The sequence below is a fragment of the Raphanus sativus genome, unplaced genomic scaffold, assembly GCF_000801105.2.
Source record: "Raphanus sativus cultivar WK10039 unplaced genomic scaffold, ASM80110v3 Scaffold0313, whole genome shotgun sequence".
NCBI lineage: Eukaryota > Viridiplantae > Streptophyta > Magnoliopsida > Brassicales > Brassicaceae > Raphanus > Raphanus sativus.
In genome coordinates this window covers 1-23,872 of record NW_026615633.1, presented here as the reverse complement: position 1 = coordinate 23,872, position 23,872 = coordinate 1, and the positions used below count along the sequence as shown (strand labels likewise).

Below are 23,872 nucleotides of genomic sequence, written 5' to 3'. Positions count from 1 at the left end.
CCAATCAAAATTATCTATCTTTTTATCAACAAATTTAATTTATCAAAAGTATTATAGATTTCAAATATATACAAAACTTACTTATCACAAATAATATTTAAAGCCCTTTTACAAAGAAAAATCAAATAATATTTAATGATATTATTCCAACGTATCATGGGCAGCTATCTAGTAGAATATTATTATGATATTATACCATATTTTGGCTACATTAACATATTATACATTTTTCGCTTAACACATGCAGATTTTATAGATTTATGTCCTTAATTGAATATAAACAATTTTAGTCATGATTCCTTCTATATTTTGTTTGTATATGCTATAAAAGTATTCATTTTAACGTTCTATATAAACCCTGGCATAGTTTCATCTTAAAGCCATACAAAACTAAAAGAAAACTAATTTTTTTCTCAGTTTCACATCGACAAAGAATTCAAAAAAGGATGAAGAATCTTACACTTTTTGTTGCTATAATTCTCTTTTCAAGCTGTGTCACATCTCAATTCATTGACCCAATAGATGACGAAGAGCTACGTTCAGGCACCCTTAGCTATCCACAAACACAGCCCAAATCGGGAAATAAAGGAGTGCTTTTCTAGTTGCAATATGGTAACAAATTGTTTGATGAAAATGTTAACCAAAAAATAACCGTTGGTTCTGAATGTTGCGCCACGATCAAGAAGTTGAATGAAAATTGTAAGCATGCAGTTGTCAGGTCGTTTTGTAACCCTTTCATTAACAACTATGTTAAAAACATTGATCTAGCCATGATACTACTCTCCTAGTCCGGCTCAAAATTTATTTGAAAAATATCATAAATAAATCTTTTATATCGATCAAAAGAGTTTATTACTACGTTGTGTAACTTTTCTTTTGCTTATTGTTGCACATTATAAAAGTTCAGTTATAATAAGATTGTGTTTATTGGAAGATAATTAGCAATTCTATTATAAGCCAAATATTATGCATTTACTAGACTCACTAAACCTATTTATAATGGATGACAAACTAATAACAAAACACACAAACTTTATTTAAATTGTCGCAATAATATCAAAGATATTAGTCAAACGAAATATTAATTGTCCAACAACAGAAAAGTAAAAACCTTCAAATCTACGAATTAATGAAAATGCATTATTGAAACAGTCCAAACATTTTCATTATATAATATTCAGTTAACAGATACCATTTGTTTTTTTCCTGTCTGAAACAAACTTCTTCCAGCCATTGATGATCTCTCTTTGCTTCTCCATATCGCTTTTCTTCACTGTCACCATCAAGTTATCCCCGTTAGCTTCACTCTCCTCTCCTAGCGAAATTTTGTGAATTACTCGTGAAGGAAGTTCATCTAGCTCACGCATCACTTTCTCAATATCGATCACAAGTCTCTCTGCTAGTGTTCTTGAAAAATCTTCTCTGATGACCACTCGAAGAACTGTTATGTGTTGTGCGTTAGGAGGCATTGTATATGCCGGCACTATCCATCCGTACCTACGTTTTAAATATAAATAAAATTATAGATACATTATAGTCACACACAAATCTAGTTACTTATTTTTATGAATCTTTGAAGTATCAATAACGTCTAATTTATGTATTTACTCTTGAGTGCATAAATCATTTATCACAATGAACGAAATGAGAAAGAGTAAGAAACATTAGAGCATCTCCATTGCTAAAATTATCAAAATACAATTACAAAAATAATATTTTTTAATTCATTTATATAATTATTTTAAAAATAATAAATGACACTTTTCTTTAGGATATTATATACAGTTTCTATGGTTTCTCAAATAAGATTTAGATATTCTATTAGTATTTCATTAATTAAAAATATAAAATAAAAGTTAATTAGGTGAGAGAAAACAAAAATATCTAAAGTAACAAGTTTTAGAAAACCGTTAATATATTCCGATGTCATATGTTTGTGTACAGTTGGTCTATAGTTAATATAGTATAATTTTTAATTAGATAACTATGTTTTACTAAATAAATATTTTGCGCTAAAAAAGTAGAAGCTTACCTGCGAAGCATGTCCGAGACTTCGAACTCAGTGTGAGAGCTGTTATCTTTCAAGGAGAAAGCAACAAGTGGCACTCCCTCATCCTTTGATACGATGTTGAACCTTCCTGTCTTCTCAAGTCCTTCTCTTAACATGATCATATTCTCTCTGCAATTCTCCATCACATTTCTATAACCCTGTTTGATACATTTTATTTTACTAAGGAATTTCTAGTTACTAAGCCTTAACATGATGTATAGCATTTACAGTAGTCACGAACTGACTCACCTCGTGGCCCAATCGGATAAGTTGGTAGTATTGAGCTATGACTTGACTCGAACCTGCGCGCGTTATTGAGGAAAATCAATGAGGAGTGATTGGCGATGAGTGAAAACAAAATACAACTCATAAAATGTTCAAAAATTCTAAATATATGGAAAAAAATCACACTTTAATATGACGCCGTCTTAAGTTACGTTATACCATACCTAAAGTGAAAACAAATTTGACTTGTATCATGTTCATGTCTTACCTATTTCTTAAATTATTCAAAATTGATAAAAGTGGAAAAAAGTTTAACCTCTATTGCTCCATCACTTTGATGATCACCTACGACTAATTTTTAAAGTGGCTTTATTTTTGTATATTAAAGTAGAAAGATATTTAACCTCCGTCACTTTGATGTTAGTCAATTTATATCATGGCTGGTACGTATAAGTCAAACAAGAAAGATTAGGAATAGCAATAAAAATAATTAAAACAGACAATAACTTAGACCATCACTAAGTTAAACTTACCTTTGGAAAAATTGAGCGTAAAAGTGGGTTGGTCAGCACCAAGATAATTGATATGGAAGATGAGTTCCTCAGGCAAATCCTCTTTGTTTCTCCAGACAACCCAGCCAATCCCAGCGTACACAAGTCCATACTTGTGACCACTCACATTTATACTCTTCACCAATGGCAATCTAAAGTCCCATTCCAATTCTGGATACAGAAATGGTGCAATGAATCCTCCACTTGCCGCATCCACATGGATTGGTGTGTCCCATCTATCAAAGCATGCAAACATATATCAACGCAGTTATTAGTTGTTTTGATTAGTGTAAACGTTTTAAATATTCTAACTATAGTACTACTAATATATTGTATAGTGTATAACAATCCATTGGTACAAAACTAATCAATTTACCCGGTTTCTTTGTTCTTTAGGACCAAGAGATCGTTCAAGAGTTTGACATCTTCAAATTCTCCATTAAGAGTGGAACCAAGAATGGCCGCAACACATATAGTGTTTTCATCGACCATCTCAACAGCTTGCTCCGGATTCATCACATAATATCCTTCGCTTAGTTTCACTTCTTTAAGTTCAACCTCAAAGTACCTAGCAAATTTCTCCCAACACACCTAGCATTTTGATACGTTATTGTTAGAAACTGATCAAACACAAATTTAACTATTACCATTAAACTTGAATAATCGTTAATTACTTGAACATTGGCTCCGGTGACAATGTTGGGGTTATCGAAGGGTTTTCCTTCGGCTTTACGCTTGTTCTGCCATTTTCGCTTAAAGGCCAAACCGGCCAACATTATGGCCTCAGATGATCCAACGGTCCCTACTCCAACGGCTGTCTCCGTCTCTACTAACGGTGCGTTGAATAGATGTGCAATCATGTTCACACATCGGTTCTGTTTAAAAACATTAAAACAATAATGATTAATTAGTGAAAAGCAGTGTGGCTAATGACTTACTGACACCGAGATTGATGCTTAACTATAATACTCCTAGTGAATAGCATCCTCACCGATCTTTTGTGTAAATTTAAAATAATACTCAAAAGGGTGGAGATTAATTAGTCATAAAACTACAATTATTCTATAGTCCAGCATGAGATCGTGTAAATCTTATAATGTGAATAAATACGGTCAGCTAATTGATGGAGAAAATTACGATCATACTCTAATCTGAAGATAATATAGAATGTTAGATTTTTTTTTGTAACTATGAATGAATGTTAGATTTGATCCTGCAATATATCATACATTATTCATACTCTTTATATTTTCAATTCAAAATACGAGGAATCTAACCACTTGTAACTTAGAGTATAACTAGGATATTTTTTTTTTTTGCTAAAAAGGTATAACTTGGATATTGTTATATTATATATATGTATTTTAATTTCAGTGATGGCCCGATCATCAAATATCATCAAAAATGACTGGTATTTGAGGAATAAGGTACTACCAATATTCCCACTAATTACTATAGTTTACTCCAAATGAATCCAAAAGTAATAAACACGACCATAGAAAAAGTCAAGATAGGTGTTAGCGTAGTGCACGCATTTATACATGTGGAAAATTATTCAATAATAAAGCATCTTATTATTATTATTTTTTTTATAACCGTGGGGTTCCAGGCTTCGCCCAGACTAATCCCACGAGGCCGACGGTAACCCACGTATTCTTACGATTTAACGCTAGCCCCAATAGTCACCGCATGTCGAACCTAGGGCGTTTCCTCTTTGGCGCTTACCACTGGGCCTCCATGTGATGGTTAAAGCATCTTATTATTGATGATACAAACTAATAATAGTAACAAATATTAATATATAGGACCAACAAATTATAGAAAAAAATACTCACAAAACAAGATTTAAAACAATGCATCTTATGAATACTAATCAACAATGGTATAGACAAAAATGTATTCAATCAAAAAAATACCATATAATATCTCGGCCACATACTATCACAAGATCGATAGAAAAAATGCTGAAGATCTTATAATCATTTCTCTCCATATATAAACCGATATATAATTATGGTTTTAACTCGATGTTGAACGATCATGAGCTATATATTATATAATCAAATACCTGGAGTTCGGTGGTGACAGGGTACTCGTCCATATCGACGTAGTTCTTGTTGATGGAAGACATAATTAGCTTATCACACTCAGGCTCCATCCACGTCGTCACGAAGGATGCCAAGTTTAGCCTTGGATTACCGTCAAGCATCAGCTCATCATTTATTATCTGATAAGCCGCTTCTTTTGGGATCGAGTTTTCCGGCATCTTGAACCTGATATTAACGTTTTTAACACTCCGTTATAATGAAGATTACATGCATATAACATGATCAAGATTGTTATATTTTTTAATCGTATGCTACCTGGGAAGTGAAGTTCGGACGTATCTTGATGCGAATGTGGAGTGGACAGAGACGTCCGAATTCGATGCGGCGTGAGAGAGCACCATCACGGCGATGAGAGAGAGAATAACACGAGATGATGATGAGAGAGAGAATGAGATCGAGGAAAGTGATGAATGGGATTGGAGGAAATGGAGAAACACCTAGCGGGGGTTTTATATCAATAATAAATGATATTGAATGATAACCATATGGGTTTATTTGTGTAATAATATATTTTGAAATGGAGTGTTTATTTAAGTTTAGTAGAATAATGCCTCTAATTAATTTCATTTCAGTTTTTTTAAACCCAGTGCATTTTTGAGAAGTTTTGTTTGAAAACACGATAGCTTTTATATTTTGTTTCCATAATAAAGATTTCTAAGAAATTTGATTTATTAACACGGTAGAAATATTTAATGCTTGCTAATAAGTCAATGATGAATGGGATCCGAGGAAAATATATAAGCGTTTTATGAATTCGTTCATGTATTAAATAAATGTTCTCTCAGCAATCGTTTGGTCGATAGAATTAGACCAAACGTTGGTTACTTTTTTACATTTTTAGAAACGCGGAAGATAACGCGTATCGACCAATACGGTAAGGTTTCTTCTTAATTTTTCTAGTATGATAGGCCTCGTAATGTAAAATATGCGAGTAAATATATTATATTTCATCATTGATTACATAAGATCATGCGTAGTGCACAGTTAATGTTTGTAATAATATTTGCCGATCGATTGATGATATGATTATTAAGAATTAAATTAACTGTAAAGTTGACATTATTTAATTCGATCTCTATTATTGAGTCGGCCGAATATCATAACGAGTTGCTAGTTTTCATCATCTATCTACAAAAAAATCAAAGAGTATGAAAGCATATAATAAAATAAATTTGAACAATCTTATTACAGAAATCTTGTTTTCAGAGTTTATTTGTTTTCTGTAATATAATCAAAATAGAAATAGTGTTACAAGAAAAAAAAGATCATATAAGAGTCTAATTGACAAAACAAAGAAACTAAGAATAGTTTATTGAAATAAGAAACTAATTTTCTTTTAATGTCTCCAAAATAAATGTGTGATTAATAATCACATTGGTTCAAAACTTAAAACCAATTTAATGAAAAAGATAAATGATATGTCTTTCAAAATTTAAAACCAATGCAATAAAAATAGGAAAAAAAAACTATCAAAAACAAGTCAACCTATGAAGGTCTGACATCAACAAAATACGGGCTTGTCGGTCTTCTTCTTGACATTGATCTCTTTCGGTTTCTCAATGTCGCTTTTCTTCACCGTAACCACCATGTTGTCGCCGTTATCTTCACTCTTCAACTCTCCAAGTGAAATTTTGTGGATCACTCGCGATGGAAGCACATCAAGCTCATGCATCACTTTCTCAATATCCATCACAAGTCTTTCCGCCAGTGTTCTTGAAAAATCCTCTCGGATGACCACACGAAGCACAGTTATGTGCTCGGCGTTTGCTGGCATTGTATATGCCGGCACTATCCATCCATACCTACATCATAGTCAAACGTAAATATAACAACACAATGACTGCTTCTAAATGACAAAGAGTATCATATTCAAGACAGCTAACCTGCGAAGCATCTCGGAGATTTCGAACTCAGTGTGAGAACTGTTATCTTTCAAGGAGAAAGCGACAAGTGGAATTCCCTCGTCCTTTGATACGATGTTGAACCTTCCTGTTTTCTCAAGCCCTTCCCTTAACACGATCATGTTCTCTCTGCAATTCTCCATCACGTTTCTGTACCCCTGTTTGATACATTTTAGTTAGTAAGTAATTCTTAGTTAATTAGCATAATATATTAAATCGATATTCATGGCTCACCTCATGGCCCAATCGGATAAGCTGATAGTATTGAGCAATGACTTGACTCGAACCTGTGTTTATTAAAAAGAATATCAATAAATATATAGAAAAAAATGGAAGTAATTTATAGATTCTGGAGTGAGCTACTAATAGTAATACTTAAGTGGTGAAGTACGTTACCTTTGGAGAAGTTGAGCGTAAAAGTGGGCTGGTCAGCACCAAGATAGTTGATATGGAAGATGAGTTCATCAGGCAAATCCTCTTTGTTTCTCCATACCACCCAACCAATTCCAGCGTACACAAGTCCATACTTGTGACCACTCACATTAATACTCTTAACCTGTGGCAGTCTAAAGTCCCATTCCAACTCCGGATATATAAACGGTGCTATGAATCCTCCACTTGCTGCATCCACATGTATGGGTACATCCAATCTATCAAAAACATGCATATGTTAGTTGTTTTACTTAGTGTACTAGACATACAGTAGTGTGTAACGATCCATTGATATAATGAAGGAAATATATAATTACCCAGTTTCTTTTTTCTTCAGGACCAAGAGATCATTCAAGAGTTTGACATCTTCAAATTCTCCATTAAGAGTGGAACCAAGAATGGCCGCAACACATATAGTGTTCTCATCGACCATCTCAACAGCTTGCTCTGGGTCCATCACATAATACCCTTCACGTAGTTTCACTTCCTTAAGCTCAACCTCAAAGTACCTAGCAAATTTCTCCCAACACACCTAAAACCAATTTGATTCATGATTATTAATTAGACATTGCTCAAAAGCATAATTTAATTGTGAATATTAAACTTGAAGAAACGTTAATTACTTGAACATTGGCTCCGGTGACGATGTTGGGTTTGTCAAAGGGTTTGCCTTCGGCCCTGCGCTTGTTCTGCCATTTCCGCTTGAAGGCCAACCCAGCCAACATTATGGCCTCAGATGATCCAACGGTCCCTACTCCAACAGCCGTCTCCGTCTCACCTAACGGTGCGTTGAATAGATGTGCAATCATGTTCACACATCGGTTCTGTTTTAGTAATAGTAAGAAAAAGATTGTTTAGCGTTAATAATCTTACTGAATAAGAACGTAACACGTTATAAAGGTTAACCTCAACCATATATCTTATGAAAAGTTATATAATGCTAACTAGTAATGGTAATGAACAGAAACCCAAAAACAACATAAAGAATATACCATGTGATATTTCGGTCACATGATATCACAATATCGTTAGAAAAAATTCTCAAGATCCAGTAAAATTATCTCCACATATAATCCGATATAGAATTAAGTATAAACTCTGTTTTGAAACTATCATGACTTCTATATATTATTGATTAAAGTACAAACCTGGAGTTCGGTGGTGACAGGGTACTCGTCCATGTCGACGTAGTTCTTGTTAATTGAGGCCATGATGAGCTTATCGCACTCAGGCTCCATCCATGTGGTCACGAAGGAGGCCAAGTTTAGCCTTGGATTACCGTCAAGCATCAGCTCATCGTTAATTATCTGATAAGCAGCTTCTTTTGGAATCGAGTTTTCAGGCATCCTGAACCTGATATGAGATATCATACGTTTTAAACCACATTATAATAGAGTTATTACATGCATATAACATGATCAAGATTTTTATATTTTTAAGTTGTATGTTACCTAGGAAGCGAAGTTCGGACGTATCGTGATGCGAATGTGGAGTGGACGGAGATGTCCGAATCCGATGCGGCATGGGAGAGCACCATCACGACGATGAGGGAGAGAATGCCCACGGAATGACAATAAGAGAGAAAGCAAGGTCAAGAGAAGTGGTGATGGAGCTTCCAGGAAGAAGTGGAACGCTTTATATATATATGGGTGGTTGATATCAAAAAAGGTAACCCTAAAAACCATGTGAGTTACTTGGGTAATAATATATTTTGAAATAAATGCTTTTGGAAATGTTCGTTTTTTTTTTCTTTTTAGAAAGTTAAATTTCTTCGCAAGGCCTATATTGTGTACTTTTTTATGAAGTTTGGTTAGAATCAGAAGGGTCCTGACACGAATGAAACCACATTGGAAAAACGATTTCGTTTCTTTCCATTTTGTTGATTTCGGTTTGTAAAAGAAATATACTTGGAAAAAGGGTGAAAATATGCAATGCGTGCCAAGTACGTATAAGATTAATGGGATTCGAGGAAAATTCCATATATTTTAAAAATTAAATGCCTTCTCATAAATGACAAAATTCTCTTTTTTGCCAAAATTTCTTTCAACGCCTATAGTTTGTTTAAATTAGCGGAATATCTTGTTTTTCTTTATACAATTAGACCAAACATTTATGTTTTTTTACATTGTTATAAGTTTATAACACGGAAGAAGATGCGTGTGGAAAAAAAGTAAGGCTCCGACCATATGTATATGGTATGGTTTCTACTTTCTATAGGTGGTCAAAAAAGTAGACACAGCGCAGAAGTCGCACCAATTAGGTAGAAGACGAGGCCAATCCGTCATTCCATGAATTATCAAATAGAAAAGTGAAAAATGGTAAGACTGGGCATGTTCTGATATCCATCACGGTGTCTATATAACATTTGAATGTGAGGCTTGAACGCGATTTGCTTCGAAAAAATTGATAAATAGTGTTATATAAACACACAATAAAGACACCCACAATGAATCCTCAATTTAAACTATTACTATCTACTAGGTACCGTGTTAGGCATTTTTCACCTAGTGAGATGATTATAATACACAACGGCTTCGTAGAGATGCATTAGAAAGTATAGTTGTCTACACTCCCGTTGATCTAAGCACAACATAATTCCACAATTCAAAGGATCAAAGCCATGCTTAAATGAGATGATACTCAGTGAGAGTTTAATCCACATGTTTTCACAATTTACAAACTATTTGGTTCGTTTTCTTTCAAATAATGTTCTGAGTGAGAAGACTATTCTCCGGTGATTCTATAATGTTTCATACTCATATCGGTTTGATGTTTCTGATTGGTAAAAACATATTGTAATGAATTCTAAGGAAGGCCCCTATATAAACAATGGTATATGTTGTCAGTTGGCATGTTTGTTTTGTTTATGATATTGTTTGCAATGAGCTGTTATTGCTGATTAGTATCCCTTAAGTATCCACTCCTACAAAATCGTTTAGTTAGTTGTTTTTTTAACACCATTTTAATCAGTTGTTATATGACATTTCATCAGTTCACAATGAAGTTAAACTCTTACGTTTGTAAATAACCTATCAACATCAAAATATCTTTTCTCGTACGTGAAAACTGCACCATCGGAAATGGATAGCTAAGCTTACCTGCAAGACGTGGTACTCGTTTTTTCCACGTTCACATGAATAATAATTTTAATTTAGTTTTGTAACGATGATGATGATAATAAAAAGAACTGGACAAGGGTGTTCCATATGGTTTTTTGGTTCTGTACAGATTTGAGTTAAATTAAAAACTGGTTTATTATCCGGTTTAGATTTCACAAATTGAAAAAAATATATATAAATTTAAAAGTCACGATCCATTTTCGTATTTGTGGTTCGATTTGAATTCAGTTTCCATCATAAGAATTCAGTTTTTTTCCGAGCTTTATAGAAAAATAGCGAAAAATGCAATAAAACATTTAATTTGTTGAGCTAAATTGAACCGATTTACTTGGTTCAAATACTTAAACCGACCGGTTCAGTAAAAACCACCACCGGACGATTACGAGGTGTGGGGGATTACTGTTTTACAAATGGCAAAGAGAAAACAACGGACGATTCATTCGTTACCACCACTATCTCTCTCCCATACTATAAATACCCCTCCCCTTTGATTCCACAACACTCCTTCATCTCCAACCTCTCTGCGATTAACATCTCTAGATCGGAATCTCTCGTTTCAGAAAAAAAAAACAAACCATGGCCGCAGCCGCGATCGAGAAGCTCCCTCAGCTCAAATCCGCCACCGATGGACTTAAGGAGATGAGGTCTCTTCCACACACTCTCTCTCATTTTCCTCGTTCTCAGATTCTGATTCTGGATCTGGTAAATCTTCTTCTTCATCGTTTAATCTCTCTCTCTTTCATCTGTTTCAGTGATAACGAGAGGAGCGGATTCATCAACCTCGTCTCTCGCTACCTGAGGTTCGTCCTTTGCTGATCGAGTTTTTGTGTTGCTGTTAAGATTAAACGGTTTAGTTTGCATTGAAACGGAGTTATGTTTGTTAGTTGAGAAACGATCGATGCAGCAAGTATCGTATCGTATCGGATCTGGGAACAGATCTAAAAAACTTTTTTTGAATGAGTTCTAAAATTCTATCACGTGTGAATTTTGTTAGCGGTGAGGCTCAGCACATTGAGTGGAGCAAGATCCAGACTCCTACTGATGAGATCGTTGTTCCTTACGATAAAATGGCTAACGTCTCTGAAGGTATTTTTTCGAATGATACAAAATCTGTATTATTGGAGTTTGCATTCTTTATGCTGATGCATATACGATTTATTTTTTTTTAATTATGTTTTGCAATGTAATGAAGATGCTTCCGAGACTAAGTATCTGTTGGACAAGCTTGTTGTGCTAAAGCTTAATGGAGGTTTGGGAACGACTATGGGATGCACTGGTCCAAAGTAAGCTCTCTAGTCTTGCGTCACTATCAGTTTTTTTTTTTAGTTCGATTTTTGGCTTATCCTTGATATGAGTAGTGGATCTAATCTCTTTGAGATAGTTAAGTGGAGAGTACATTTATCATGTCCTCCTTGGTTTTGGACTGCGCTCTTGGTCTATAGGATTTATTGCTATCGCTAGTGGACTTAGCGGATCCTTGTGTAGCTAGTAAACAATTCACTGTTAGCTTTTGATAATGGCAGGGATATGGTAGTTGTTTGAACTTCAGGGGTGAACAAGTTCATCCTAGAACACACAGTCCATATTTATAACTTCATTTTTATGGAAATCTTCTTGAGTTTACCTGATGTATTATGCGACATTTTCTTTCTTCTAGCAATCGGTTTTTCATTTGTCTTTTCCTGTTTCTGTGCAGATCGGTTATTGAAGTTCGTGATGGTTTAACATTTCTTGACTTGATTGTTATCCAGATCGAGGTTTGTCATTTTCCGTTTTTTTTTCTTTTCTAATCTTAATGCTTTTACGTTACCTCATTTTTCAATTTTCCACAGAATCTCAACAACAAGTATGGATGCAAGGTTCCCTTGGTTCTCATGAACTCATTCAATACCCATGATGACACACAAAAGGTACTTCTTTTACACCGAGACTCACTTCTCTTTAGTTCTACATTTATCTAATACTTGTAGGCTGGCTGCTTTTTGTCTGTTTTCAGATTGTGGAGAAGTACACCAACTCAAATGTTGATATTCACACTTTTAATCAGGTACTTTCATGTCAATGCCAAGAAACCAAAACTTCATTTACTTGAACGATCTAGGTCAACTGTGGAACTAACAATGTTGGCTTTAATTGTGTAGAGCAAGTATCCTCGTGTTGTTGCTGACGAGTTTGTGCCATGGCCTAGCAAAGGAAAGACTGACAAGGATGGCTGGTATGATTTTGTTCTCGTAGACTAGTAAACTTATATTGTAATTTCACTGCCTTCTGTATTTTGGTTTTTTCTTATCATGCAAAACTTTCAAAAAGTCCTGGGGTCTAGTCTATGCTTACAATCATTATGAGTCTCATTTAGCCTTGTCAATCAAATGCTGCAATCCTGATGGAATTTTTTCCTATAGTATTGCATATCCATTTGCATTTGAGATTCCATTTGCATGTGAATATCCTTCTCTATTCTGTCACCAATTATAAAGGGTGTTTTTGTGAAGGTATCCTCCCGGTCACGGTGATGTATTCCCATCCCTCATGAACAGTGGCAAGCTTGATGCTTTCATATCACAGGTTATTTCTTTGATCTAGTATATTACTATTTGTCTCCTGAACTGATTTTTGATACGTTTGTGACTTTTGGCATTTGCCAATTTTAATTCCGGGTTTCTCACTATTCAGGGTAAGGAGTATGTGTTCGTTGCCAACTCAGACAACTTGGGCGCTGTCGTCGACTTAAGTAATATCTTCTTCTTGGTTTCTTCCTGTTTGCTTTTGCTTAGTTGCAATCTGCAAAAGTAACATTGAATCAGAGAGTAATTATTGGCTGTCATTTATTCGATGTTGCTTCAGAAATCTTGAAGCACCTGATCCAAAACAAAAATGAGTATTGTATGGAGGTGACACCAAAAACCCTAGCTGATGTAAAGGGAGGAACTCTCATCTCCTACGAAGGAAAAGTACAGGTAGATTTCCTTTCCTGTTTAGATATAGCTATTTGGCTGCAAGATTACTGGAAAATTACTAATAAAACTTGGTGTTAGTACCTACTGAACATTGTCTGTGCATTCTGCAATATCTCTCCTTATTATTGTGCATGCCACCTTCAAATCATAGGGGTATCCAGGCTCATAGTTAAATAATATATGGAGATATATGTCGTTGTCTTCTGCAACTCATGATCCTGACGCTTTTTCATTGTTCTTCTGTTAAAGGAGAATATAATAGTCTTACTGACTTCTAAGTTTGACTTTTCTGATGTGTAACTCAGCTACTGGAGATTGCTCAGGTACCTGATGAGCATGTAAGTCCACAACTCTTCTGTTTTCCTTGTGGTTTCTATTTAAATTTATCTTTCTGTTTTTATGATATAGATTTCCTTTTCACGAGAGCTTCCTTGAGATTCTTGTAGCAATCAGACACTATTTTTCATTAGCTTTACTTGTTCCATTTTTCGCTCATAACATGTCATAAAAAAGTTGCTGCTGCTCTGAGCATGAAACGAAATTGCTCATCTCTGGTTATTACGTCTGACTAAGAATTACCTTACTCGTGTTTTTGGTAGGTAAATGAATTCAAATCAATTGAGAAATTCAAGATTTTCAACACGAACAACCTGTAAGTAATCTATCTGGTCCTCAAAACAGTGGAAGATAATAGATTTATTTTCGGAGACTTACCTGTTTAGCTTTACAGTTGGGTTAACTTGAAAGCCATCAAAAAGCTTGTGGAAGCTGATGCGCTTAAGATGGAGATCATCCCAAACCCGAAGGTACCTGTTTTTCAAATCGTACCATCCTGCACAATTAGGCTATTGCAACTTTGCATGATTTGTCGTAAACTCTTCTCAGGAAGTCGATGGAGTCAAAGTTCTTCAACTGGAAACTGCAGCTGGTGCTGCTATAAGGGTATGCAGATTTTGTTCTTTATTTCGTCAACGCAGTTTTTAAGAGAAACACAACCGTGACCTTCTTCTAATGCTTCCCTGTCTTCAAACAGTTTTTTGAAAATGCAATCGGTGTGAATGTACCTCGGTCACGGTTCTTACCAGTGAAGGCAACTTCAGACTTGCTTCTTGTTCAGGTAAAGCTCCAAATAATCCACTGAACACGCAACAGAGAGCTAATAATTCCTAATCATCTTTTACAGTCTGATCTGTACACTCTCGTGGATGGCTTTGTCACAAGGAACAAAGCTAGAACAAACCTCACAAACCCAGCGATCGAACTGGGACCCGAGTTCAAAAAGGTAAGAGAACGTTCTTCCCCTGTATGTGCTCCCTGTAAAGAGTATTACACTCTTATAAAATATAACTGACTTTGGTTTGGGTTAATAAAACAGGTGGCGAGCTTCCTTAGCCGGTTCAAGTCCATCCCGAGTATAGTTGAGCTGGATAGCCTTAAGGTCTCTGGTGATGTCTGCTTTGGCTCAGGCGTTGTTCTCAAGGGCAAAGTGTCGGTGAAGGCAAACTCCGGGACAAAACTTGAAATTCCCGATAATGCGGTGGTCAAGGATAAGGTAACGTTTATATTCCCGGGGAGGATATTGTAAGAACTACATCACTAGACTCAACTTGTGCGTGTTGTTGTTACAGGACATCAACGGTCCAGAGGATCTGTGAAGAAAAGTTTAAAGATCCTTGATGCAGTCTTCTTCTTCTTATTATACATGAAAGCACTTTTGATGAAACTTTTTTAAGGTAAAAGATACCCAAGAATAACACGACAAGTGATGTTTTTTTATCTTCTTTTTACAGAGCTATTTTCTTCTCTTTCCCTGCTTGAGTATTTTTTTTCTTTCACTTTTTTATTGTTGGGATACTCTTCTAGATATTATCAATGGAGATGTTAGTGAAAACATCAGTTAAAAAGTAATTTTATTATTTTCCCAAGAACCATCTTAATATATGAGAGAATTTAAATATTATGAAACAAATAAAAAAAAACAAAGAGTAAATATTATATTTTATTTAGTTTTTCAACTAATTAGTCAGAATAAGTTATTCCTTCCAGTTTGTGTTTCAAAAAAAAAAAATTATTCCTACCAATTTTCTATACCATATTCCGGTTGTCGCAAATTATTTCCTACTCTTACTTGGACCACTTTTACCAACTCGAAATCCAAAGTGAACGACAAGAAATCATAAAAAATACAAAGATAATACGGTTGGTCCATAAATAGTTTCACTGCTCACTGGTCAGGCCTTTTCTACACTGGTCCAGGTCCACACATCTTTTTTCCAATCTCTTTTTTTATCTTTGTTTAGAACATTCACACTGATTGCCACAAAAGTCAGAGGCCTTTATTTCAAAAGAATATCTGATTCTTTCATTTTTTATCCCGTTTGGCTCTAAAGTGGCAGGACAAAAAGATGTTGGCCAACGAATATGAACCACATAACTAAAGGGAATGATATCGCAAAAGATAAATGTATGGTGGTGAAAGAAAAATAAAAAAACATATCGCAAATGTGTAACGTGTCAATTCACACTATCCAGTAATATAATAAATTGCCTAACTCCCAAGCACCACCAAGCCTAACAAATAACCAGTGCTAAAGCACAGCGAGAACGAAAATACGTGGCTGAGGATTTTTTTTTGCGATAACAATAATTCGGTAACAGGAAAAAAGCCAGTGGCGCCTTCGTCTTCTCCCGCGTGTCAATTTTGTGTAGAACAGTCGGCTAAATGTAAGAATAAGTGACATGGACAAAAGTGCATTCTAATATATTTCAAATTAAAGTGTGTGATTTACGGACCATTAAACTTGTTTGCTTATGTTTTAGTATATGCTTAACCAAAGGATTTAATTAATTATCTTACACATTTAAGAGGATTGATTACGACCTGAACAATAGATAAACATAATAGTAAGGAAAAAGCTGAAAATAATTGTAATGATATGATGGCAACATATTAAGTATGTATCAAAAGGCTTTCGTAATGGAGCGACCCACACCATGTATTAATTTATCGACAGAAGATATTTAGCTGGCGGCTCACGTTTCTCGGTCCAGCAAAATCCATATTTCCCGAACGTTTTTCATTATCCTTTTATTATACAAACAAAAAAAAACTAGCGAGAAACCAACCACACGAGCAACACGTGTCAAATGGAGGGGGCATTTGAAGGTGAGCCACAAGATTTCATCTGTTTCTCGAGCATTCAATAAAATATTGGGGGAGAAAAACAAAGAAAAATTTGGAAAAGCGCACATAGCAGAAGCTGACGTGGCGTCCTCTTTATCTTGCTATTTTTTCTCACTCTTTCATTCCTCCACAGACCCCAAAACACTTATTCCTTCTCTCTGCTTTCTTCATTTGCTCTTTCCTTTTTTCGTAGCAGAAGCTTAGTTTTCTTTTAATCCAGCGAACAACTATGAAGTCGCCTCCGTTGACTGCGAATGCTCAGGTGTGAACTCAAATCTTGCTCTGTTTTAATTTTCTTTTATCCACATTTTAGTTTCTCCTCAGCTAATCAATCTATGAGCTTAGAGAAGAAAAAAAAACCTCAAGTTGAGTTTTTTGTCTTACAACTTCAAGTTAAAGACTAGCATTTTGTTTCTTTTGGAGCTATGAGTAAGTCTGTGTGTTGCAACTACATTTGTGGGTTGTTATTAAGAAAAGGTTTATTGTAGATATACAAAGCCGTAACATTTTGTGAATGATATACAATGCTACTTTTGGTAAAGTAACAGAACTTGTACCATGTGAGGAAATTGTAGATGATGTTTTTTTTTTCCTAAAGGTTCCCTCCCTTTTGGCTTGGTGGTGTTTGTTTCAGGGTGCCAAAGCTCCTTCTCCTCCGAGGAGCAGAGTTGAAGAAACTTCAGATACGCAGATACAATTTAATGACTACGCACCCAAGGTTTTTGTTCTTTTGACATACTCTAATGTGTCTGTATTGTTATGTAAAAAGTGAAGATCTTTTGGCCCAGTTTCGTCTTTCTTTTTTTTAGGTGAGGAAACCATATATTATAACAAAGGAAAGAGAAAGATGGACAGATGGAGAACACTATAAGTTTGTCGAAGCCTTGAAGTTATACGGCCGAGCCTGGAGACGAATCAAAGGTAATAAAATTGAATGATGTAGTAATAATAGCACTTTTCTATAAGTTTGTCTCTTTACATACCTTAACCATCAAAATATCACTAACAGAACATGTGGGCACAAAGACTGCAGTTCAGATTCGAAGCCATGCTCAGAAGTTTTTCTCTAAGGTCTATATAACCCTTGTTCATATAAACTGTACCAAAAACTGCTTAAACAAAGGGATCATTGTTACATACGTTCTTCGGAGACATGCGTGTGTTCTGACTTGGCTTTGTTCTGTTGTCTTTTACACAGGTTGCTCGAGAAGCAACTGAAGGAAGTAATGGGAGCTCGATTGTGATACCGCCTCCTCGTCCCAAGAGAAAACCAATGCATCCTTACCCACGCAAGTTGGTGAACGAGGGAGATCAAACGAGTAGGTCGGTTTCTCCCTCAGAACGAGACAACCGATCACCAACCTCTGTGTTGTCCCCTGTTGGATCAGAAGCCTTTGGTTCCTCTGATTCACATTCACCCAATCGAAGCTTGTCCCCTGTTCCCTCTGCATCACCTCCGGCTGTTCTTGCAAGTACTCCAAACACACGCACAAAGCAAAGCCTTAAACTCTTTGGGAAGATAGTTTTGGTATCTGCTGATTCAGACATGTCCTCTTCTCTAACAACTTCAACAGCTTATTGCAAGTCACCGATTCAGCCATTACCACAGAAACTCTCCATGATAACAAACCCACAAGAAGAACTCTTGAGCTGTTGGATACAAGCCCCTCCTCCTAAGCAAGAAGTGGTGGAAAACAGATGCTTAGTTTCAGAAATGGCCGTCCAAAACGAAGGATCATCGACTGGTTCAAACACCGGTTCGGTCGATGATACAGGGCACACGGATAAGAGCTCAGAACCCGAGAGAATGGTATGTCAGTGGGAGTTTAAACCTAGCGAGAGGTCTGCATTTTCTGAGCTCAGAAGAGCAGCCTCTGAGTCAAGTTCAAGAGGATTTGGTCCTTACAAGAAGAGAAAGATGGTTATAGAAGCAGAACAAGAAGAGATTCGCCTCTCCTTGTAACCAGATTCTTTTCTCAGGTACCAAAGTCGTTCAATTCAATATTCATTCAACTTCTTAATGTTCATCAATAGTGTTGTTTGTTGTTTAGGCTAAAATTTCTGCATAAACTGTAACTGTAAAACACTTGTATTGTTTTCTGTTAATCTAGATCGTCCCAAGTATCTTTATGCTATAAGAACCATTATGTAATGATCTCAAAATCGTCTTTGACACAAACAAGAAAAATGATAAAATGTTACAAACACTCAGGAACCAGGGACTAACCTATCTATATAGTTGACAAGTCTTTTCTTCTTTCATGTTTTTTTATTCGTAGTCTCTTCACTCTTCTGCATAACATCTCTCACCTCCTCAAGGCAACTTTCAAGCTCCTTCAGTTCCTCACTCTCCGAGAAGCTCACTGTGGCCTGCACACACGCACACACATGTCAACCTTTATTCTCATAGAGCTTATTAAGTATTGTGTGTATTAATAAATGATCAGTTTGGTTCGTACTTGTTTGATTGTGTTCTTCAAATGCATCTCAGCACTAAAGAGTTCTCGCCTGCTTCCTGTGGACACTGAGATCTCCATGTAGACTCTGCAAAGTTCCAGTGATGCTCTTGCAAACAACTTGAAACGCTCTTTGTCTTTCCACACTTCTGATCCCTGTGAGAGAGAGATATCATCAGATTGGAACTCAGAATGCTGCTCACAGATCAAAAGAGCCGTTTCCATTAATAATGACTCATCAATATACCTGATAGGATCGCACTTGTTTCAACAGTGCCTCGCTGCATACCATAAGATCTCCTTTGATTCTACTCCATCTTGCATACAATCCCCAAATTTCAGATGTACTCTCTGTCCGGACAATCTATAAGAGAGATTATCCACAAGCAAGAATCACGTAAAGGAAAACTTAGACTCTGAGACGATACAAAGATAGTTATCAAAATAGTTTGCTAACCTGCTGAATAATTTTCCCAAGCAACTCTAACTGACGTTGAGTTTCAGCTGGTGTTGCAGCACACGGTTCTGTTTCTACTGATTCAACCGATGAAGATGACGACTTGCATGCTGAATCCCTATTTTCTAACTCTGTCATTATGCGGTCTAATAAAACAACATCAATCCTCTTGTTTTTCCTCATTCTCAGTATCTGTTGTATAGCTTCAATGGTCTGGAAAAAAAACACACACAGATGAATCAACTCATATAGCTGCATCAAACAGATATAGGGAGAACTGCATCAAACTCATATACCTGGTCAATGTTTCCCACATCCATAGCTACATGGCTGAAGTTCTCCCACATCTGCCAGCTATCTCGCCTGTTGATACACGGTGTTTTGTAGTTACTAACACTATCAATTTCTCAACTCGAGTTATAAATGGTAAGGGGAAAGAGAGATACTTGAATTTAAGCGCTTCTTTGAAAGCAACGAATGATTCTTTGCTCTTCTTTTTAATCATATGCCTGCACCAATACATTATTACGCATTCAGCATCATCATCCATAGTAAATGTGTTAAGAGAAAGTAGGTGAGAAGTGACGTGAAGATATATAGTAAGGCATGCGTGAAAACTGAAGTGCTTACAAACAAGCAATGTTGTTCCAGGCCTCTCCATTGTCAGGATCAAGTTGAACAGCAAACGTGAATGCATCGAGTGCTTTCTGAACATCCCTAGCCTATGGAGTAATGTAGGAGATGTTAAATTAGTATCGCTCTCAACTCAACGATAATAACAAGATCTTGTTTATTGACATCTGGAATGAGAACATGTTGGAGAAGATGTATGATAATTAATACCTTCAGTGCAGCAGCACCAAGAGCAAACCAACCATCCGGGTACAGAGAATTCAAGGCCATTGCAGCCTCCCTGAAGTAGGGGAAAAGATGAGACATCACAAAAAGCACATCAGCCTAAAGGGTTAAAAAATTATAAATCGATTTCCTGTCTAGGAAGAGAAAAAAACGGAAGCATATTGTTCAAACATACCACAGCATCTGCGACTTCACAAAATCACCGCGATAGTATGCGCTGCGAGCAAGAGCACGCTACAAGGTGGAGAGATGATTAGAGCGTGAACTGAGAGAAAGAGAACATATAAGATTATTACATCATGTGTCTCAACAAACTACCTTAGCACGAACTGACTTATCATTTGAAACCTCCAGGGCCTTTTCGTAACAGGAGTCATCAATCGTAACATCACCAAGTGAACACCTGAGACAAATATTAAGCATCAAACTAACTTAATAAACTTTGTAAAATTGTAATATAAACAAAGGTTATAGAAATATCTAATACAGAAATAGACATTTAATAAGATATACGAACACTAGGAAGAGCAGAGTGATGGTGATAACAAAAGATTAACATACCATAATCTTGGGTCATTTGGCCTTTCCAAAAGCTGCGCATTGATGAGATCAACAGCCGCTGATTTCTTCCCCAGAAAGCTGAAGTTTCACATCGCATAAATAAGCTTAGGGACATAACATTAAAGCCATATTGGAAAGGAAAAAAAATAAGTGAAGTTTAGTTTACCAGTAGCAGTGGATAAGATTATCCCACAACTCCAAGCTCTCAAATATTGTGATTGCTTCCCCAACCAAACCGCAACTCACGAGAAGCTCACCGTATTCCCTGTTGTTTAGAATCAAATCGGTACAGTGCATGAGACAGAAGAGGAGTTCAATACATGGGGCATAAGAAAAAAAATAACAACTTACTTTCTCAAAGCAGGAATGGTAGGAAGATGGACTGCAAAGCATAAAGGGATCCTTTCCGATACTCTAGGATCGCTCTTGTTGATAGATTCAACCTAATAAAGGACAATTATCAAAACTAGGCTGATAGATAGACGTGATGAGATAATGCTACTAAGCGAGTGAGGAATACAGTGGGAAAAGAAGAACAAACTAATTTGATAATGCACACATACCAGTTTATCCATCATCTCCAGGGCACGTCCCTTTGTACGACTCCGAGTTGATTCCCATCGAACACGTAGTAAGTCACACAAACGCCGTAGCTAATAGCATGTCCATAGAACAAAAGTCAGTTAGTTTGTTTCACTTGCATTGGCTAAGACGAAATGAAAAACCAACATTTTTAAACTAGTCAACTGAGATAACTGAAAAGATAGTAGCTTACAGTAAAATATGTTGACTTTTGAGAATCAATTGCCTCAATATAGGGAGCCATATCCCATCCTGCAGGGAAAAAGAAAAAGTATTAAAATATATAAATAAAACTAACGGACATAGTTTAATTCAGACACAAAAGCATGAGCAGACATCTTCTTCACCATTTTTAAATGCAGTCACAACTTAGGTGTGGTGACTTAATTTACTATCAAAGCTCTCTACAGAACATAATTGCAGTCACAACTTGGGTTTACTTACTTTGCATCTCGTCGTTCCGACTAGCCTTCTCAATTAAAAGGCACTGAGCCAAAACCATTGCCTGTTCGACTGGTTTTAAGGCCACAGAATCTTTGCCAGCTTCACTCTCATCGTTCACTAGTTTTGGAGTCATGTATACTTCAGGAGCTTCACCTCCCCAAGCTTCATAATAAGATCCAACATCAGCTTTCTCAGTGGCCAGCCTCACGTCCCCATTGGATGAGCTAGTATTCGCTATCAATACCATTTGTGCCTTTGGCTCTACCTGCAACAAAGACCAGAGGTACTTAGAATAACAAAGTTGAATACATATAGCCAAAAAAAAATAAAAATCTCATAGCTTACTTGGTGAACAGTACGGAATCCAAAAGCCCCACTAACAGAAAGCTCCAGCTTTGATGCTGCTTTAGCTGATTCAAGCTGCAACCTGACAATTTTACTCCAAATCAATACCAATATAATAAGATAGTACTAGAAGTAGCCCAATAGCTTTCAACTATAAACATGTAAACAAAGTAGGCAGGGACGATGATAACTTACCGACAGGGATCAATCCTTCCATACATGTATTGCAATACAAAAGCTTCCAGATGGATGGTTGACGTTATGGATGAAGCTTCTCCTTCAAGCAACTTATCACCCCAATAGCTTTCAACTTTTTCCAAGTCTCCAAAATGGTCCAGAGCTTCAGCCATATAGACTTGCAACATATCAAACAAAGAAGAAGATAGCTCATGTAGAACTCTTTGATGGATAAGTAACACTCTGACAATCCACCACGAAACGCTCCTTAGTTCAAATGTCTCAGTAGCAGTTGTCTCGAACAACAAATCTTTCAACTTTAAAAGCAGCAATCTAGCAAACACTAAGTGCTGCAGGAGAAGAAGAAAAGTAGGATGGGTTTTAGGTAGAGTTCACTTGCAAAACAAAAGATCAAAACTACTACTTTTAAAAGAAGGATCATAATAATAAATATATAGCAAGTAAGTAACCTGGAGATTAGAAAACTTGCCGAGCAAGTCAGAGCCTGCAGACATGAGCTGAATCTTTGCCCAGTTCTCCCATTCACCAAGTTCCTTACTTTCTGATACTTTAAACGGCAACGAACACTTCGTTGATCCATCAGTCGGCCTAACAAGTTGATTAAGACAAAACAATAAGACTGGTGTTCAAATAAATAAATAAGACAATACAAAAAGACTCGTTGGAGTTTTGTAATAACCGACAAGTGATCAGTAAAGTTTTGAGTTTTGCAATAACTCGGCAGCTTACTTACCCGGTCAAATTACAACGAGCGAACCAAAGAGCAGCCGCGATCGCTAAGCACATCACCATAACGGCACGGCGAGCCTTGTCGATTTCATCAGACGAATCGTTCACCACGAAAGTTTCGACCTTTACGAGAAGCTCTGAGTAAACTCGCTCGGCCGAATCAACGGAGTCAACCAGGTCCAACTCGGCGTCGCCTAGTATAAGCCTAGTAGCGTCCGAGTCTAGAGCTCCGAGGTAGTCTCCGGACTCGATGGAGGACAGAAGGGAGTTTATGAGAGAGTCGTGCGGATGGGTTTCGGGTTGGGATTCGGGAGGAGAGTCTGACGGTGGTGAAGACACGGTGCAGCGCAGGAGACGGAGCTCGTAACCGCGTAGGATTTGAACATCACCGCCGTCTAACATGGTTGTGGGTGTTGCGGAGGAGACAGGGATTGGAGAACGGTGGAGGTTTTGGGAGGCTTTTGTGTTTAGACGGCGTCGTTTTTATAGTGAACGTGATACGAATGTCTTTCCGGTTTGGTTTGCAGTCTAAAACGCGGGTGATCATTATGTAAAAACAGTAAAAATGTTAAATTGACAAAAAAAATTGTTAAAACGAAAAATCTTATTATATCAAGTTTGGTTCTCCAAATTATTAATTGCTAATTAACATAATCATTTGTTAAAATTGTTACATATGTTAAAAATATGATACTATTACTTTTTGTTTAGAATT

At 36.4% G+C, this 23,872-nt stretch overlaps 5 protein-coding genes across 5 annotated transcripts; 2 read left to right on the top strand and 3 right to left on the bottom strand.

Moving 5' to 3' along the window:
• Window positions 1-1,042: 1,042 nt before the first annotated feature.
• LOC130501862 (glutamate decarboxylase 1-like) lies at window positions 1,043-5,373 on the bottom strand. Its single transcript, XM_056996685.1, has 8 exons — window positions 5,190-5,373; window positions 4,895-5,099; window positions 3,501-3,701; window positions 3,203-3,417; window positions 2,809-3,062; window positions 2,300-2,352; window positions 2,033-2,208; window positions 1,043-1,497 (listed from the first exon to the last, which is right to left on the bottom strand). The coding sequence occupies exons 1-8, from the start codon at window positions 5,273-5,275 to the stop codon at window positions 1,182-1,184; spliced, it is 1,506 nt and encodes a 501-aa protein (XP_056852665.1). The 5' UTR covers window positions 5,276-5,373; the 3' UTR covers window positions 1,043-1,181.
• A 1,062-nt stretch (window positions 5,374-6,435) lies between these two features.
• On the bottom strand, window positions 6,436-8,826 carry LOC108846491 (glutamate decarboxylase 1-like). The gene is made up of 8 exons (XM_018619718.2): window positions 8,719-8,826; window positions 8,416-8,620; window positions 7,891-8,091; window positions 7,585-7,799; window positions 7,232-7,485; window positions 7,070-7,122; window positions 6,818-6,993; window positions 6,436-6,736 (listed from the first exon to the last, which is right to left on the bottom strand). Exons 1-8 carry the CDS (start codon window positions 8,802-8,804, stop codon window positions 6,436-6,438), a joined length of 1,491 nt encoding a protein of 496 aa, XP_018475220.1. The 5' UTR covers window positions 8,805-8,826.
• A 2,045-nt stretch (window positions 8,827-10,871) lies between these two features.
• Window positions 10,872-15,251, top strand: LOC108844290 (UTP--glucose-1-phosphate uridylyltransferase 1). Its single transcript, XM_018617519.2, has 19 exons — window positions 10,872-11,030; window positions 11,139-11,186; window positions 11,381-11,472; window positions 11,579-11,669; window positions 12,083-12,143; window positions 12,219-12,296; window positions 12,383-12,433; window positions 12,528-12,601; window positions 12,879-12,951; window positions 13,060-13,117; window positions 13,231-13,343; window positions 13,649-13,681; window positions 13,943-13,995; window positions 14,074-14,149; window positions 14,229-14,285; window positions 14,377-14,460; window positions 14,527-14,625; window positions 14,719-14,895; window positions 14,972-15,251. Exons 1-19 carry the CDS (start codon window positions 10,963-10,965, stop codon window positions 14,996-14,998), a joined length of 1,413 nt encoding a protein of 470 aa, XP_018473021.1. The 5' UTR covers window positions 10,872-10,962; the 3' UTR covers window positions 14,999-15,251.
• Window positions 15,252-16,620: 1,369 nt separating this feature from the next.
• LOC108844030 (protein REVEILLE 1) lies at window positions 16,621-18,734 on the top strand. The gene is made up of 5 exons (XM_018617226.2): window positions 16,621-16,789; window positions 17,162-17,245; window positions 17,337-17,448; window positions 17,537-17,598; window positions 17,726-18,734. The coding sequence occupies exons 1-5, from the start codon at window positions 16,757-16,759 to the stop codon at window positions 18,488-18,490; spliced, it is 1,056 nt and encodes a 351-aa protein (XP_018472728.1). The 5' UTR covers window positions 16,621-16,756; the 3' UTR covers window positions 18,491-18,734.
• Window positions 18,601-23,679, bottom strand: LOC108844029 (uncharacterized). Its single transcript, XM_018617225.2, has 20 exons — window positions 23,162-23,679; window positions 22,878-23,016; window positions 22,426-22,757; window positions 22,231-22,312; window positions 21,886-22,150; window positions 21,635-21,693; window positions 21,423-21,512; window positions 21,211-21,302; window positions 21,026-21,124; window positions 20,860-20,937; window positions 20,617-20,701; window positions 20,474-20,532; window positions 20,284-20,353; window positions 20,071-20,162; window positions 19,887-19,949; window positions 19,737-19,803; window positions 19,441-19,653; window positions 19,231-19,347; window positions 18,987-19,139; window positions 18,601-18,897 (listed from the first exon to the last, which is right to left on the bottom strand). The coding sequence occupies exons 1-20, from the start codon at window positions 23,557-23,559 to the stop codon at window positions 18,787-18,789; spliced, it is 2,664 nt and encodes an 887-aa protein (XP_018472727.1). The 5' UTR covers window positions 23,560-23,679; the 3' UTR covers window positions 18,601-18,786.
• Window positions 23,680-23,872: the final 193 nt, after the last annotated feature.